We start from the raw sequence: 17986 nt of genomic DNA on the forward strand, positions 1-17986 counted from the left end.
TTGTGTTTCCTAGGTTGTAATCATTTCAAATACACACGATCGCCCACAAATACTTTTACCGATGCGGTTTTGAGCTGACCATCATATTTTGTGCTGTGATATTCATTAGCTCTTTTCAAAAACCTTTCAGTGGTGTTCATTACTCTCTTCAATAGATTTAATAAATATACACGGCATTGCTCAGCTGAATAATTTGGCAATTGTTGCGAATTAATGAGTACCGTATATGGTAACACAGGATCCTGTCCATACACTAAAAAGAAAGGCGTGTCCCTGAGCAAAGCATTATATGCAGCGTTCAAAGCTAGCTGAGCTGTAGGAAGCATGGCGTGCCAATGAAGAGGGTCATCAGCCACTAAGTAACACAAAATTCGCACTACTTCCCTATTATGCGATTCTACTAAGCCATTTGCTGAAGGCCTATATGCGGTCACTGAAAAGTGTTCAATTTTCATCAAGTCCGTGACCGATTTCACCACCTTATTTATAAACTCAAGACCATTATTACTTATCAAAATTTTCGGGCAACCAAACCTAGCAATGAACGAGCACAGTGCCTGGGCTAATGAATTTGCAGATTTATCCAACATTGCTAAGTATGAGTGTACCGAGTAAATGCATTCACAGATACACATATGTAGTTATGTTGTGTTAACCCAGTAGGAAATGGTCCTACTACATCCATATGCACTCTATAAAATTTAATAGGAACCACAGGCCACTTTCTGGCTTCCGGTACAATGTTTTTATGTTCTTTGAAACTGTTACATGCCTGACAACCTTTTATTTAATTCTCTATAGATTTTTTCATTCCTAACCAAAAGAAGGATTCACGTGCTCTCCTTAATGTTCTATCAATCCCTGAATGCCCTGCATACGGACTTGCATGTACAATGTGGATGGCTCGTTTAATTAAAGAGGGAGGAAGAACTACCCGTGCACAAAATTCCCCTCCCCTCTTCTTGTAAGCACAATATAAGATATAATTTTCAATAAAAAATTTCTCACGAGGCACATTCAGAAATGACGGATAACTCTCCGATTCCCCTTTAATCACTGCTTGCACTCTTTCCATCCATTCCTCTTTTTACTGTCCCTCTCGAACTTCTTTTATGTCCCAACCTCTCAAGTCAATTAAATCTGCATCATCAGGGCATTCATTCTGGACGCCCCTGGTCATGTCCTCGGTCACCCACATATATTCACTTGCGCCGCTTGTATCTCTCTCTCTCTCTCTCTCTCTCTCTCTCTCTCTCTCTCTCTCTCTCTCTCTTTCCGTCTTCTGCATGCTCATCGGGAGAACCCTCATCCTGTTCTCTATCTTCTCTATTTATGATGGGGGTCTTCATTATTTTGGTTAAGTTCTTCGTTCCTCTTTTGTGCCCTAGTTGTTACTCCTATTACTGCACCTCTAGAGAGAGCATCAGCTACCTTGTTAGCTTTACCTTCTATGTGGTGAAAACACTTTATATTAAACTCTAACAATCTCTCAATCCATCTCGCTTGACGAGAGGTCAAGTAATTTTTATAATACAAATCACGTAAGGGGCAATGATCACTTTGCAACTCAATCGACTGACCTAATAAAAAGAACCGATGCCTCTCTAGTACCCAAAGAATAGCCAAAGCCTCTCGATCGAATGTACTAAAATTCTTTTGTGCCCTTTTTCCCTGTAATTTTGATATCATCTAAATAAACAAGAACATTATGGCCAATTAGGGCGACAAAACTGCCATCATTACTCTAGAAAAATGACTTGGAGCATTTTTAACACCGAAAGGAAGAAAATTCCTAACTATTTGAGTATTAGTTTAGTAGGCAGTCTTTCTGGTGGCCTGGTCCTGTTAGGTCTCTTAAATGCAGTTCCCTACAGCCTATTTAAAAAATGTGTGACTTTTGAAAAATGTCAGTAAAATTTTGTAAGCATTACAGGCATATACTGATGAATCATGCTTTCTTTTATCTTACTGTTTTGGACTTGTTTTATTTTATGAAGTCTTGTAGACCACACACTGATACAAGAACTTATTTAAAGGAGGCAAAACTTGGTGGTATATCCAGTATTGCATTCAGTACAGTCTCGCATAATGTGTTGTAGATTTACCTTGTGAACTTGCATTTGGTTCTGCTATGCAATATCTCCAATGAAAGATTTGAAAAATGCAAAAGAAAATTTATTTAATTTATTTGATGATATAAGACTGCAGGTTTGAGGTATAGTCCCTCCAACATCTCAAATATTTTAAGTCACTTCTAATGAATTCTTTGTTAGTCTCTGTAAGCTGCCTTTCTTCTGTAACACTTGCTTTGAACAAACTTTTGCTTTAAAATTTTGAAAATAATTTTGGTAATGCACTCATCATAAGAGGAGACAGTAATATTTTATAAATACACTACTGTACATACTGTCAAAGCATTGAGTGGAAAGCACATAGAAAGTTAGTGTGGGTCCAAGTCAAAACACCCAGTTCACAGTTGAGAAAAGATTATCATAGATGTAAGAAGGTGATGTAAAAAAAAAAAAAAAAAAAACAGTCTGCTTAAAAATTGATTAAAGTGCCCTATATTATAAAAGGTTTCATAAAGGTAGTTTCTATTTTTTAAATAAATTTCACAGTAAAATTGTTAAATGTGCAGTAAAACATATACATATTCTTTTTGATTGTTTTGTGTGCACTTAAAGCAACTTAATTTCTTATGCTAGCATCTGAAATATCCAGTTACTGAACCAAAGCATGACCTGTAAGAAATATGTAAACAATACTAATAATTTTTCTTTCTTTTTTTCAGAATGTCTTGTGCTCAGAGAAATTAAATGAGGATATCAGTTGTAACTTGGGTGCCAAGGAAACCGTTTAACCCTCATTACAACTTGGAAGATGATGGAATATTATAGCTATATTATATACTTCATCAAAGTTTATGTGAAACATCTCATACTGGGGCAAGCCTAGGTATGACCAGCCATCGATATTTTTGGAATAGAAGTACTGTTATGTGTTGTAGATATTTCACATAGTGCACACATCAATAACATACAGTAACCACAGAAACCCAAGCAAGGAAAGGAAATATTCAAGTCAAAATAAATAGATTACTGTACCTAAACTGGCTCAAATACCGGACAACCGGGACTCAAAACGGTCTTACAAAATTATTTTGGGTTGCTTATTATTAATCTTGTATTATGTAGATTAACTTTTTCCCTTTGAACAAAGACAGTATTAGCATTTCTTAATATGAAAATTGACTTGATGTAAGTCAGCGTTCTATCCTTCAATACATTGTGAAGGTCCAAATAGTGATAAATGAATTAGAACAACTCATGAAAAGTGTTGAAAAAATGTCCTCGTTCACTCCAAAACAATTTCACTGTCCTGACTGTGGTAAAGAATTTTCTAAAGAAAAGAAATTGCTAAGTCATTTGAAGGTACACAGCACAAGAAAAACTTACAAGTGTGAAGTGTGTAAACTAACTTTTTCTCAGAAATCTTTGTACAAAAAGCACATTAGATTGCACTTTGAAAAGGGGACCTGTAACTGCCCAAAATGCGGGAAGGTTTTTGTTAGACATTCATGGTTGAAAAAACATTTAGATCATCAGTGTAATGACTCTGACCAAAATACCAAATTTGTTTGTAGAGATTGTGGTAAAATGTATGATTCCTTGGCAGGTGTCAGAAGTCACCTACGGAAGGGAAAACACATGGTGCCTGTCTTCATGTGCTATTATTGCAAGTGTGTCTGTTCCTGCAGTGAAGCCCTCTTCTTTCATGTCCTTCAGCATGGAAATGTCGATTTAATCACAGTAGGAGTGGATAAAGAACAGCAATTAGTGTGTTTTTCGACTTCAAAAATTAGAGAAAAAGTAGATGTAACAGAATTCAAGCCTGACAGTACATCTGAAGACAATAGGGATATAGGTAAAGCCCTATCAGAAAGTATTTTAGAGGCAGATGAATTGGAGAATTTAACACATATGTCTGAAAATATTGGACAGCAAAATATAATGCAGTCAAGCAATATCTCATTACTTGCTGGAGACATGAGCCAGTGCCAATCAGAAACTTTTGAAGATCTTTATAATGAAACTCCAGATGATGCCATCCATTGTTGTGAGAAAGATACTGAAATAGTTATGCCATGCCAAGAAAAGGAAGATACATTTAATTTAGTATCGCCAATTGATTCCTTGAAAGCTATCCTTCCACAAGATGGTATCTGTAGTGAATCTGTGAGTCAAAATAATGACAACTTTGCAGGAGAAAACTATGTTTGTTCAGCACAACGAAGACAAGAGAACCTTCATCCCAGTTGTGATGTGATAGCCAAAAAAATGCCAAAATTATTAAATCTCTACCCAGATGAAGAGCGCTCAGTAGAAGACAATATGTGTTCTGTGAGAGGGAACAGTATAATGTTGCAAAATGAAGTATCTTTGCCACACAATGGGATATGCAGTGAAGTACAAGCAGATCCTGTAACCAGTAGACATAATGAGAGTTTGCCATACACAACACCTCTAGTAAACACTATGTTCCTTCCACCATTGTTCCTTATTCATAATACCTTGCCTATAAATCCTAATATACATCATCAAAATACATTTCTGACGGGGGAGCGACTAATTGATAATCAGCCTATGCCAGATAATACATCTGCTACCACAATAATGGATGAATTGAAAAACATGACAGATGAAATTACAGTGCCTCACAAGAAGAAAAAACGGAACTCAAGGTATGGGAAGAAATATCCAGGCATTTTTCAATTAAAAAAGAATGATACTTCTCATTATATGAGCCCACATAAAAAACAAACCAACACCCCCCAGTTACCTTTGCAAGCTGTTGCGGCAGTAAATAGTAATTTATTAATGTCACAGTCTACAAATTGTTTGTCCTCTGATCACACATTAACTTTCCCTCAAGAAAACAGAATACAGAGACTAGAAGACTTAGTTAATCTGACAGAGCAAATGAATGGATCAAATTCAGACATGTTCAAGATCGAAAACTCAAATCATTATCATAACCAAACCCTCCAAGAAAAAAATCAATCTTGTAATGTATTTTGGGAGATTTTAATAGGGAATGATGAAAGTGATGGAAAAATAGTAAATTCTATGAGTGCCAGTTTTAGAAATCAGTCAAACATACAAAACAATGGACAAAATTGTACAGGTGAGATCTTTAGCAGTAATAGAGCACCAACAGAAAAAGAAGTTAACCTTAAATTAGCTTGTGACATTTCAACTATAAGATGTCAACAACAACTTCGTTCAAAGGAAGGTATAGGTGTTGAAGATTACATCAAGAAATTTATGTGGTTATAAGAACAAAAGCTCTGTTAAATATTAAAAAGAAAATAATAACATTGAGAAAAGAATGATTCATATTGAAAATGTAAAGCAAACATATGTGTCTTGTTTGGTGTTTGTATTTGTCATCATAAATGTTTTATTTTTATGTAGCCAAGAGCAAGATGAACCAAAGCATTTTCCTTATAACCTACAAAAAATATATTTGTGACACCATTTTTTAAAAAAATTCTTCTCTTTTATATGATTTACCTTTTAATAATGTCTATTTAGAATGTTTATGCTTTGAGACAGGATAAAATTGTACTGTACCAGTGATTATATAGACTAAGATTTATAAATATATCTTTCATAAAAGGTATCTTGAAATATAAACACTTCATTGGTTATTGTGTTTTGATTTTGATACATTATAAGGTTTTTCCTTTATTACCAAAGAACACTACAAATTTTTTAAAGATATGCATTTTTCCCAGCAATACAGACCTGAGTGATTTGTGTGGTTACTCCTAGTCTCGTTTTCTCTATGACCAGCCAATCAAAGAAGATTGGTTTGATTGCTAAATAACCACTGCCGCATGCGGCATAAAACGCCTATTCATGATGCTTTCTCAAAAAGACAAGTGGGGCAGTTGAAGTGGGGTCTGATAAATGACTTGGATTTGTATAGCTAGGAAAATGCAAATTGTTTTTAAAATTTGTAGTTTATTCCTGTTAGGATACAAACTTCTCAGTCATTTATCTGGGAGTCTTCCTTAGGCGGTAGGAAGTCTCCGTTAAGAGGTATGACTTCCTCTCTTGTAGATATAATTACTATAAGTAATAGCAAGAGATCAAAGTGAATAATTTGTGAATAGTGTTGCCAGCTCGTATAAAGTTAAGGCTGTACGTTCGAGCCTAGAGGATAATACTCTTTGCCAGGGTTGAAGTCATATGAACATCAAATGTTACATAATATAAAATATTCAATATATCAAATACTAAAAATTCATGGCATTCTTATTTGCATTAGGATAAATTCCTAGTGAATGCCTCAAGTCCAAACAAGATCACTGTCTGCCTTAATGCCCATTACATACCCTTATAATGCAGAGAATAAATTAATGCCTTAGTTAAAAAGTTACGTGTCCAGTAAGAGCTTAAAATTAGATTATTTGTTGTGCTGCAATAATAGGGCCTAAAAAGGTGTCTAAAGACCTGTGCATGTAGTCTTTAAGATAATGATCGGTAAAAGTGGTTTGTCTTTATATACATCACCTTTGAAGACTTTGTGCTACAGAGTGGTTTTTGCCGAATGCTAAGGTTGTGGGAACCCCATGTATATCTTGTGCTCGATGGGGGACCCTTGGTGATGCTTCCCCTGAGGAGTTATAGGCTCTAAGGATTGTTTCTCTTAACCAGAAAGAGATAGTGTGTCTGGATACTTTCTTTTTAGAGCTGCCAGTGCTCACGAACAAATTAGAGATTTTAATTTTTAGGTCTAAGATACTGTGTTCATTTTAGATATTTACACACTGCTCTTACGGAACAGAGTAACATGTCATCACTTACCTCTTTTAGAGACAAGATCGGGAAAGAGTTAAATCTGATATCATTTCCAACCAGATTCTAGGCTTTGGCCACAAATTTGGGAACAAAAGACAAAGATATTTCTTTCCACCCTCTGGAATGTGATGTAAGATAAGATAGACTGTTATTTGCTTACTCTTTTGGCTGAAGCTAAGGCAAAGAGGAAGATAATATTTAAGGCAAGGTCCCTGTCTAAGGCTTTATGCATAGGTTCGTAAGGGCCTTGCCGTAAGGACTGCAGAACTTTTGTCCCATCCCAGGTAGGTGGTTTGAGTTCTCGGGTAGGGCAAGACTGCTCGAAACTCGTAATAAGAGCTGAGAGTTTCCATGTCAAGGAGAGGTCAAACTCTCAGTTAGAATACCTGGCTCAAGGCCCAGCAGTAGCCTTTCACTGCAGTGACTGAAGGGGATTTGTTCCTCAAGAATACCAAAAAGTCTGCTATCAAGGGAATAGAAGCCTTGAGTGGAGTGATATTCCCCTTAAGATACCATTTTTCACTTAGCCTGTTGTACTGCTGCAGAAGACTTTCAGAGATATCTGGAAGGTTATATCGCAGTTGGTCTCGAAAACCCTCTCTATTAGAGGAGATGCTAGATAGTCTCCAACCGTGAAGAGTCAGGCAAAGCATTGCATCGTGGAACTTTCTTTTGTGTGGTTGTTGTAGCAGGTTTGGCCATTCTGGGAGTTCTCATGGAACTTCTTTGAGAAGTTTCTGCAGGTCTGAATAGCACTCCATTGGTGGCCGCTTTGGAGCTACGTACTAGCATTACTCAGACTCCCTGGGATATTCGTACTCGCGTCTCGATGTCTTACGAATCAGACAGAACGGTGGAACGCTTTAAAGGTCTGGTTCGCCCCATGGGTGTTTAAAGGTTTAAAGGCCACTCATGAAAGGCAGGGGCAAGGGACAGTGACATTGCCCTATAGAGTAGGACAGTGCGTTAGAGACTGACCATATATACATATGATCAGCGACCAAGCCCCCCTCCACCCAAGCTAGGACCAAGGAGGGCCAGGCAATGGCTGCTGATGACTCTGCAGATAGACCTATAGGCTCCCCGAAACCCCCCATTCTTAGCTCAGAAGGATGTTGAGGTTACAGCGATCAAAGAAACTAAGGAGTCTGAGTGGGACTTGAAATGCATCTAACATTGCTGCAACTTGGTCTGGGACTGTAGAGCAATAAACTGGGAGTTTGTGATTCAGGTGAGTGGCAATCATGTCCAGAGACAGGGAACGCTACAAAGTCACAAATCTCTTTGCCACTAGAGGAAGCAAAGACCATTCTGAACCAACTGTCGTCCCTCGACAGCTCAGATGGTCTGCAATGACATTCCTCTTCCTGGGGGATAAACCTTGGCAAGAGAGATTGCTTGGGACTGTCCACTTGATTATCTCTAATGCTAGATGTCATAGCAGGAGAGAGGCTGCGTATCCTTCTTTAGAGATGTAGGTCACTACTGTGAAGTTGTTACTCATCAACACCACCGAGTGTTGACAGGCCAAATCACAGCACCCTTAACTGAAATACCTTGTCTCGAAAGGGATCGTTAGGTACTTCCTTGAGCCAGGATGGAACGAGACCTGAAAGTAGGCCTTGTTCAGGTCTATGGCCAAAAGAAAATAGTTCTTCCTGATGGCCTCGAGAATGATGGCTGGAGTCTCCATTTTGAACTTTGTAGCGCAAAAAGGTTCAAATGGGAGAGGTCTATGATGGGTCTCTAACCTCCTGTCAGCTTGTCTACTAGGAATAGATTGGTGAGGAAGCCTAGATAGTGGCTTAAGAGTTCTTCCACGGCTCCTTTGGCCAACAATTTGAGGACTTCATTTAACAAGAATAGGTCTTTTACTGAGTATTTCAAATAAAATTGTTGGATTGTCAGAGTCCTCGTCAGATGTGGCAGACAGGCTATAAAGGGACTCAATAACCTGAACAAAGCACTTCTACCGTTCAAGTGTCAGCCCCGAAGTTCTGCCACCTTTGCCAAAAGCTTTTTAGGTATCCCCCACTGGTGGTAAGCTGGGTGACATTCCCTCCCTAATGGGAGCCTCTGATTTTGTGGCCTCTTGCCTAAAAGGATGTCATCTCCGATGAAAGGTAAGTCTTGGAGCTTGCGTCCTGGGCTGTTGCGCATCTGTTGGAGGTAAAAGTCGTCTTAGCTGCGGAACTGATTTAAAAGGCGAATTCCTTAGCTTTTACTAGGGACCAAGCAACCTTGGTGTCACCGCCCTTCTTATCATTGGAGTTTGTCCTAGTCTCTCCCCCTTTTCTATAGCCGTTGCCATGTCAGAGGTCGGGAAAAGAGAAGTGGAACTTCTTAAGTTTTAATTTCTCAGGGCCAACATGTCCCTGGGCGATAACTGTCTTAGAGTATCTGGCTAAGACAGTGTCGCGCCTCTTTTTATGAATAGAACTTACCTGGCAGTTATATATATACTGTATAGCTATAGTCTCTGACGTCCGGCAGAATTTTTCAAAATTCGCTGCAACCGCCATGTGGTGGTTGTGTGGTTAGGTGGTTAACACCCCTTACAGGGTGGTACATGGAATCATTCCCGTTTTCTGTTCCTCAGGTCATCTCTGCCGATTGGACTGACAACATCGTTGGTCCGGCATTGGAGTTTTTTCGTTCGCTTTCCCTGTGTCGCTGTACAGGACTTCTTTTTTAGTGACGTACGCTGATCTAGGGTTTTGGCAATCGCTTTTGTTATTATTCTTTAACTATTTGTTTGTTTACGATGACTGATAAACTTCATTTTCGTGTTTGTGAAAATGAGGTATGCAAGGTGAGGTTACCGAAAGTTTCGGTAGACCCTCACACTGTTTGTTTAAAGTGCAGGGGTTTTGAATGTGCGCTTGATAATAGGTGCAAGGAATGTGAGGTTTTGAGCGAGAAAGAATGGTTAAGTATGAAGCGCTATGTGCGTAAGTTAGAGTTAGATAAAGCCAGGAGGGCTTCGAGATCTAAATCTAATTCTGCTAGTGAGCTTAGCTTAAATATTTCTTTTGATCCCTTAATTAATTCCGCTGTAGAAGCTGAACCTTCTCCTGAGGTAGTAGCTCCTGCCCCTTCTACAGGAACGGTATCTACGGATGACCCTCGGTACGCCAGGATGGCGGCTGAGTTGAAGGCTATTAAAGACCAGCTTTCAGCCTTTAAAGGTAAGAGTGAGAGTGTGATTAGTGCTTGTGATAGTGCAGTGGAGGTGGCAACTGATCGAACCTGTCACGTCCCTTGGTCCTGGGAGCTTGGTAGAGGTACGTCGACGGCCACAAGGAATTGCGAGGTACGCATCCTCGGTCAGCCGTCGCCTCAAGCAGTCCTGTTGCGTTTTCCAAGGCTGCTCATGACCGCCACGGAAAAGGCGTGTCGGAAGTGATGGTGTCTTCTCCGAGCCCCTCGCCTAGACGCAAATGGCAGTATGAAGCTTCGAGACCGACCAAGAGAAGATCGAATCAAGCTGACCAGACCCGTTCTCGCTCTCCCTTATCGAGTAGCCCGGAACCTTTTCCTTCATAGAATGACTGGGACACCGTTCCAACGAAGAGGTCAAAGCCTAGAAATGGAGGAAAGGAAGCTTCTCCTCTTCTTGTAAGTGACGAGAGACTATCGAGAGAACCTTCTCCTACGACCAGCGCTACTCGGCAGCCATCGCCTTCGGATACGCAGGATCCAGCAGCAGTTGCAAAATCTTTTATGAAAGTTATGCAGAAGTAGCTGTCTTCTCTGGTACAAGTTTTTAGCCGCCCCTCCTCCCAGTCGGGCAGGCGTAAGGACGACACTTTACCGATTAAGAAATCGGCCTCTAAGAGGGAACGGAGTGCCTCTCCCAAGGAACCGTGGCGCGATTCGTCAAGCGCGCGGTACCACGCTTCTTCTTCTTAGACACGCCGTCAGGACGCTCACGATTCTCGTCGCCAGGACGCTTCCGTCTCTTGCTCGCGACGCCAGGACGCTTCCAGCCTGCCTCTCCAGGATGCTTCCGCTTCACGACGCCAGGAAGCATGCAGCTTTCGTCGCAAGGACTCTTCCAGCTCTCGGCGCAAGGACGCATCCTCCTCCCGCCTCGAGAACGCTTCTAGCGTGTGACATCAGCATACCTCCATCGCGCGGCGACAGGACGCCTCTGGTGCGCGGCGCCATTACGCACGCGCCCCTCGATGTCAGGACGCATTCAGCCCTCGCCATAAGGACGCATCCGACGATTTGCTTTCCTCGTACGTAGATGAGCAATTGGAAACTAATCGGCTTGTTAAAGCAACTTCAGACTTAGTTCCTGCAGCCCAAAGAGAGACTGAGTTGGAAGTAGGACAAGATCTAGAGGATATCTCAGAGGATGAAGATAAGCCTGATAACGCGGCTGCAGATTATAAGGTTTTCTTTCGCTCACTCCTTGAGTTTTATGGGGAGGAGTTTCAACCTGCTGCTCCTCGTTCTCCTCAGTAGCAGTTTAGCAGGAAGAAGGCCAAAAAGAAGTCGGCTTTCATCAAAATGAAGCTGTCCATCTTGGCTAGGAAGGCTCTCGCTAGAATGGATGACTGGGTGAAGGAGCGTAGGCAAGCGGTCAAGACCACCTTCTCGTTTCCACTAGTTAGACTTGGGTCTAAGGCGGGCATGTGGTACGAGACTGGAGAAGCTCTAGGCCTGGGAGTGCCTGCCTCCTCCCAGGGGGACTTCTCTGGCATTGTTGACTCTTCCGGAAGACATGCCCTTAACTCAGCGAAGGTAATGTGGTCTATGTCTGAGCTTGACCACCTCGTCAAGGGAATTTTCCGAGCCTTCGAAGTCTTCAGTTTTTTGGACTGGTCTCTAGGTACGCTGGCCAGGAAAACAGAGCGGTTGGAAGATACAGAAGATCTTACTAGTATTATGGCCTGCATGGACAAGGCTCTTAGGGATGGGTCAAATGAGTTGGCTTCCCTATTTTCGGCAGGAGTTTTAAAGAAGAGGGCCCTTTTATGTTCCTTCACTTCTAGAGCAGTTACAGTTGCGCAGAAGGCCGAGCTCCTTTACGCCCTCTATCGGAGCACCTTTTTCATGAGTCCCTTGTCAGGGACATTACCCTTTTTCTAGCACAAAATGGCACACAAGACCTCCTGTCATGTTCTACAAGGAAGCCTTTACAAGCGGTTCCTTCGTCATTGAAGAGAGAGGAGAGGAAGCTTCAGCAGCCCTTTCGAGGTAGAGCTCCGGCGAGAACAGACTTCAGGGGAAGAAGGCAGGAGACGGGCGGTAGAACGAATAGGGGTTCGTTTAGATCCCGCCCCAGGAGATGAAGCTCAAGTCCTCCAGACAGCGGTAGGAGCAAGACTGTCACTGTTTTGGCAGGCTTGGAAGAAAAGAGTTGCGGACGCTTGGTCCCTCTCGGTCATCAAGGAGGGATACAAGATCCCCCTCTTGAAGAAGCCTCCGCTTTCAAATACGCCTCTATCCTTGGTGGCGCAGTACTCGGACGTCGGGAAACAAGAGGCTCTACTGGATCTGGTGAACCAGATGCTGGAGAAGGGAGCGATAGAGCCAGTTCTGGAACTATCTTTCCCAGGCTTCTACAATCGCCTGTTTCTGGTACCCAAGAGCTCGGGTGGATGGAGACCAGTGCTAGATGTCAGCGCTCTGAACGTCTTTGTGTAAAAGACAAAATTTACCATGGAGACGACTCAGTCGGTGCTGGCAGCGGTACATCCAGGGGACTGGATGGTGTCTCTGGATTTACAGGACGCTTACTTTCACATCCCCATCCATCCGACTTCGAGGAAGTTCCTAAGATTTATGATCCAGGGCAAGTGTTTCCAGCTCAAGGCTCTTTGCTTCAGCTTCAGCACTGCTCCTCAAGTCTTCACCAGGGTAATGGCGAATGTGGCAGGATGGCTTCACCAAGAGGGGATAAGAGTATCTCTGTATCTGGACGACTGGTTGATAAGATCCCGGTCGAAGGAGAAATGTCTGGAGGACCTACGCAAGACTTTTATGATGGCTCAGGAACTGGGTCTTGTCATCAACAAGGAGAAGTCCGAGACCGAACCGAGTCAGACAATTCTTTATTTGGGGATAGTTCTGGACTCAGTTCGTTTTCGGGCTTCTCCCTCCCAAGAAAGGCAGACCAGGTGCCTCGGGAAGGTTCAGGAATTCCTTGAAAGACAGAAGTGCTCAGCGAGGGATTGGATGAATGTGCTGGGAACCCTCCTCGCTCGAACAGTTTGTCTCTCTGGGAAGACTGCACCTCAGACCTCTTCAACACTTCCTATCAAGAGTGTGGGACAGGAAGATTCAGGAGGACTCCTTTTCCTTCCTCATTCCAGCAGAAATCAAGAGTCATCTGATTTGGTGGCTGGATCCAGCTATTTTAGGGGAAGGAATCTCCCTGTTCAGGAAGAAGAACCCAGACCTAGTGTAGTTCTCAGACGCTTCGGAGTCAGGATGGGGAGCAACACTGGGAAGCAAGGAGGTCTCAGGCTCTTGGGGGAAAGGAGGAAGCCGGGTGGCACATCAACAGGAAGGAGTTGATGGCCATTCTGTTAGGACTGAAGGCCTTCAAAGACTCTGGCCGGGGAAGATAGTGGAGGTCAATTTGGACAACACCACGGCTTTGGCTTACATCAGGAAGCAAGGGGGAACTCACTCTCTGTCTCTGTTCGAAACAGCAAAAGAGCTCCTTCTGTGGTCGAAGGAGAACAACATAGAACTTCTAACAAGATTCGTGAAGGGACAGAAGAATGTAAGAGCAGACATGCTCAGTAGGAAAGGGCAAGTTCTTCCCACGGAGTGGACCCTCTATCATCAGGTCTGTCAGAGTCTGGAAGTTATGGGGGAGGTCTTTAATAGACCTCTTTGCCTCCAACCAAAACAAAAGGATCCCCAACTACTGCTCCCTAGTCCCGGACGAAGAGGTAATAGCAGTAGACGCCTTCTTGATGGACTGGACGGGGATAGACACCTATGCGTTCCCCCCCTTTCAAGATCATCAATCTGGTAGTCAGGAAATTCGCTCTCCTCGAATCAGGAAGAATGATCCTGGTAGCTCCATTCTGGCCAGCAAGAGAATGGTTCACAGAGGTGTTGGACATATTAGTGGACTTTCCAAGAAGCCTTCCTCCAGGTCCAAAGCTTCTCAAACAGCCCCACTTCAAGAGGTATCAACAAAACCCCCTCGCTCTATGACTAACTGCCTTTAGACTATCGAGAAGCTTGTCAGAGCGAGAGGCTTTTCTGCGCAAGTTGCAAGAGCTATCACCAGAGCGAGGAGGGTCTCTTCGCAAAGAGTCTACCAATCGAAGTGGGAACCTTTAGAGCTTGGTGTAAGCAGCATAAAGTTTCCTCAACCACTACCTCTGTGAGCCAAATAGTGGATTTTTTGTTGTCCCTCAGACAAGACTAAACTGGCCGTATCCACTATTAAAGGGTACAGGAGTATGCCTTCTACTGTCTGTAGGCACAAAGGCATAGACTTAACTCAGGATAAAGACTTGCAAGATCTCTTGAAGTCTTTTGAGACAACTAAGCAGGCTCAGTTAAGACCCCCAGAATTTGGGCGTGGTTCTGAGGTTCTTATGCAGCAAGAAATTCTAACCCATATCACAAGCGTCCCTTAGAGATGCTACTAAGAAAACCCTCTTCCTGATGGCTCTGGCCACAGCAAAAAGGGTCAGCGAGATTCACGCTATTGAGAAGCAGGTGGGCTTTAACCAGGATGGAGCAGTATGTGCGTTGAGGATCGACTTCCTCGCTAAGAACGAGAATCCATCTAAACCCTGGCCGAGGACGTTTGAGGTTCCTAACCTCACTAATGTGGTGGGTCAAGAGCAGGAGAGGCTCCTCTGCTCAGTTAGAGCCCTAAGGGTTTATTTATCTCGTACCAAGAATGATAGAGGTGCTTCCAATTCTTTATGGTGCTCAGTGAAAGATCCTCTAAAGCCCCTCTCAAAGAATGCATTGTCATTTTTCTTGAGGGAGACAATAAGAGAAGCTCACCTCTTGTGTGAGGAAGAGAGCTTCGATCTTTTAAAAGTAAAAGCTCATGAGGCGAGAGCCATTGCTACTTCACTGGCATATCTCAAGAATATGTCAGTTAGACAGATTATGGACGCATTGTTCTGGAGAAGCAACTCTGTGTTCGCCTCTCATTACCTCTGAGAGGTAAGAGTTGATTATGAAAAGTGGTCCCATACATAGCTACTGCTTCTGTATTGGGCAAAGGAGTTACTACCTCCCCTCAACCTTAACTTTTGTATGCCTGTGTTTGGGTTTTGGTTTTTATGGTTGTCTGAGGACTCTGGTGGTACAGTGCCCTCAGTCCAGCTAGATAGTAATATCTATTCTGCAAGATTAGGTGGTTAGTTTGAGTAAGGTTGCAGTTTTTTAAAAAGGGACATAGGTAGTGCTGAAGTCTAGTCAAGTTGTTGGTCTCACCCCGTATGACAGACTCGATTGAGTTGTTTCAGCATGACAGGTCCACTCCTGGCTGACACTCCTAAGGGAAAGCGACTCAAGAGGCAGGAACCTTTGAAGTCAGCTACCTTAGCAGGTAAGGAATCAATGTGTTTTATCCTACAATTTATTGTTGTTTTCCCAACGATGTTAGCTGTCTGTCACCCTCCTCCAAATGTGTGAATCAGCTATATATATATAACTGCCAGGTAAGTTCTATTAATAAAAATGGAGTTTTTATGATAAAACAAGGTTTTATGCATACATACCTGGCAGTTATATATATATTTCAAGTCCCACCCTCCTCTCCTCAGGAGACAGGTGGGGTAAAGATGATCTGAGGAACAGAAAACGGGAATGATTCCACGTACCACCCTGTAAGGGGTGTTAACCACCTAACCGCACAACCACCACACGGCGGTTACCGCGAATTTTAAAAATTCTGCCGGACGTCAGAGACTATAGCTACATATATATAACTGCCAGGTAAGTATTCATAAAACCTTGTTTTATCATAAAAACTCCATTTTAGAACGGAATTACCCCATAAGTAAACGTTCTGTTGTAAAAGGAATTATAAAGCCTTGCTTCCAGATCTGGATAATTTCTCATTGATTAAAGGCATGCCTTAACCTTCAGTTTTCTGTTACTGCACAGTGGGAGACTGCTTCAGACCAGTGGTCTAGCCACAAGCAGGCTTGGATTGCAGACGTAGCTCCTACCTCAGGATCAGAAACAATGAAGGGGAGGTTGGACAGGTTATCTACTGGTATCAATGGTACCAGATTAGCAACATCAGCGTCAATAGGGAGTAAGCTCTGATATGCGCAGACTGTACATAAAAACGTCTCTGATGTGATTGAGATAAAGGTACTGTATAGCTTTTAGGACCTACTAGCCTTAAGTGAAATTTCTGTCGCTGAGACTTGTGTTTTAAGTCTAATTTATCTTTAGCCTCATTAGAAAGTGCCTTATCGAACCTGTGTCTAGGGCCTTGAGACAGGAAAATTGAGTCAATAGCTCATCCAATACAGTACATTGAAACGACGGATGAGGCCCATAAACTTAAAAAAATGTGAGGTTTCTGAGTCTTGACATTAGGCCTTTGAGGGCGATTACATCAGTAGAGCTAGTGTTCGCGCGCCCAGCGATGTTCTCCGGAGAGTCATTAATGGTAATAATGTCATGGTCCGATTGTTCTACTTTAGGGATAATTGGCTGTTCCGATTTAAGTCACTTGGTTCGTAGCTCTTCTTCGGATGTTCTTCCTTACCCTTTTGTCATTCATATTCTGACGGGAATAGGAGGCGGAGAAGGAACGGGAGCGATTCTAGCTCACTCCTGTTATAAGAACATTCACCTATAGCAAAGGAGTGCGAAGTGGAAGAGTTGAAGTCTCTCTCTCAGAGCTCGACTTATGAGGCAAGAGAGAGTTTTTAATATTCTGCCTCGCAGGATGCCTATGGTGTGGAACTCATCTAACAAAAGTCACCTCATCTGAGTCAAATGGGGGAGTGACATGTGGGAAGAGGAAAAACATTTTTCCCCCCTTATACATCTTCTGTACTTGCAAAGAATTATTGGAAACAAGGTGTCGTTCCATAGAACATGTGACCTTTTAAGCATTATGAACATTAAGCCTGCAGCTGTTGTGTGGCTGATCGTGGAAATTAATAGGGTTGCTATTATCGTAAGACATCGGTTTGCTATTAGTGTAAGTCAAGACTCTTTCATTATGAGTCCTAGCCGGAAGTTTATAAAACTCTGGGGAACCTTGAAATAATGGGGTGTTGATCTACCAAGCCCTCTGTGGTGCATTGATCGTAAACTGACTTGTGAGTTTCTGGAACGAACATGTTGTATGTTAGCATTATGTTGTGGAGGAATACTCTCATGTGTTAGATGCCGATGCTTTTCGTTGTGTCATGATGCTTGGGAGTGACTACCCGTTTGGACTTGGTGGCCTGCCCAAAATACGGAGGACTTGATTCATGTGTTGGGATGGCGCGCCATGCGTACAGACTTGTTATTTCGAGTGTTTTGCCTGCCTGAATTGTTAATAGCTAAAACTCTGGTAATTAAAGTAGGATTGGTTATACTTGACATTAGAGCGTTATTAGGCTTGGAAGGAGATACATGTTTAGAGCATCTTGATGTTGCCAAGTCTTGGGGGTGTGGACACTGTCCAAGCGGTCTGACCACCCTCATAATAAAGGGCTATATGTCATGTGATGCGTTCTGGGAACTCTGGAGGAGTTCTTTGACTAAGACTCTTGGGCGTACGAGGCAAACCTTGCTCGTTAATACGAGCTGGAGACTGACAATAAGGGTCTTTTGATAAGGCTGCTTTAGTACTGGGGGATAAGGTTCCGACAGCAGCGTGGAGATGCTTTCACAGCTGTGATTGGTGATGCTTTCAAGAGTAGAAAATGCTTATCTGTATACTGTAATGTGACATATAAAGACCTCCACTCAACACACATGTAGGGGGTGAGGGAGATCTAAGCATAACAAGGTAATCAGGGATTGATGGTACTGCTGTAGGATCCAGCTCAGGGAGCACAGCAGCTGTAGCCAGAGGATCCACTAAAAAACTGCTTTGAGCTCATATTTTACATTATCTATACTGGGTGATAAAACATTAACAAAATTATGATTGATGGCCATCA

The 17986-nt window shown here is 42.5% G+C and overlaps 1 protein-coding gene across 5 annotated transcripts in view; it reads left to right on the forward strand.

Moving 5' to 3' along the window:
• LOC137618174 (uncharacterized) overlaps positions 1-5412 on the forward strand; it is an 82314-nt gene extending 76902 nt beyond the window's left edge. For all 5 annotated transcript variants that reach the window (XM_068348236.1, XM_068348237.1, XM_068348238.1 and 2 more), the window contains one exon: positions 2792-5412. In XM_068348236.1, coding sequence (XP_068204337.1) covers positions 3327-5336 — 2010 coding nt within the window. In that variant the 5' untranslated portion in view covers positions 2792-3326 and the 3' untranslated portion in view covers positions 5337-5412. The remainder of the gene's footprint in view (positions 1-2791) is intronic.
• Positions 5413-17986: the final 12574 nt, after the last annotated feature.

This window comes from Palaemon carinicauda, chromosome 24 (genome assembly GCF_036898095.1).
Source record: "Palaemon carinicauda isolate YSFRI2023 chromosome 24, ASM3689809v2, whole genome shotgun sequence".
Lineage (NCBI taxonomy): Eukaryota > Metazoa > Arthropoda > Malacostraca > Decapoda > Palaemonidae > Palaemon > Palaemon carinicauda.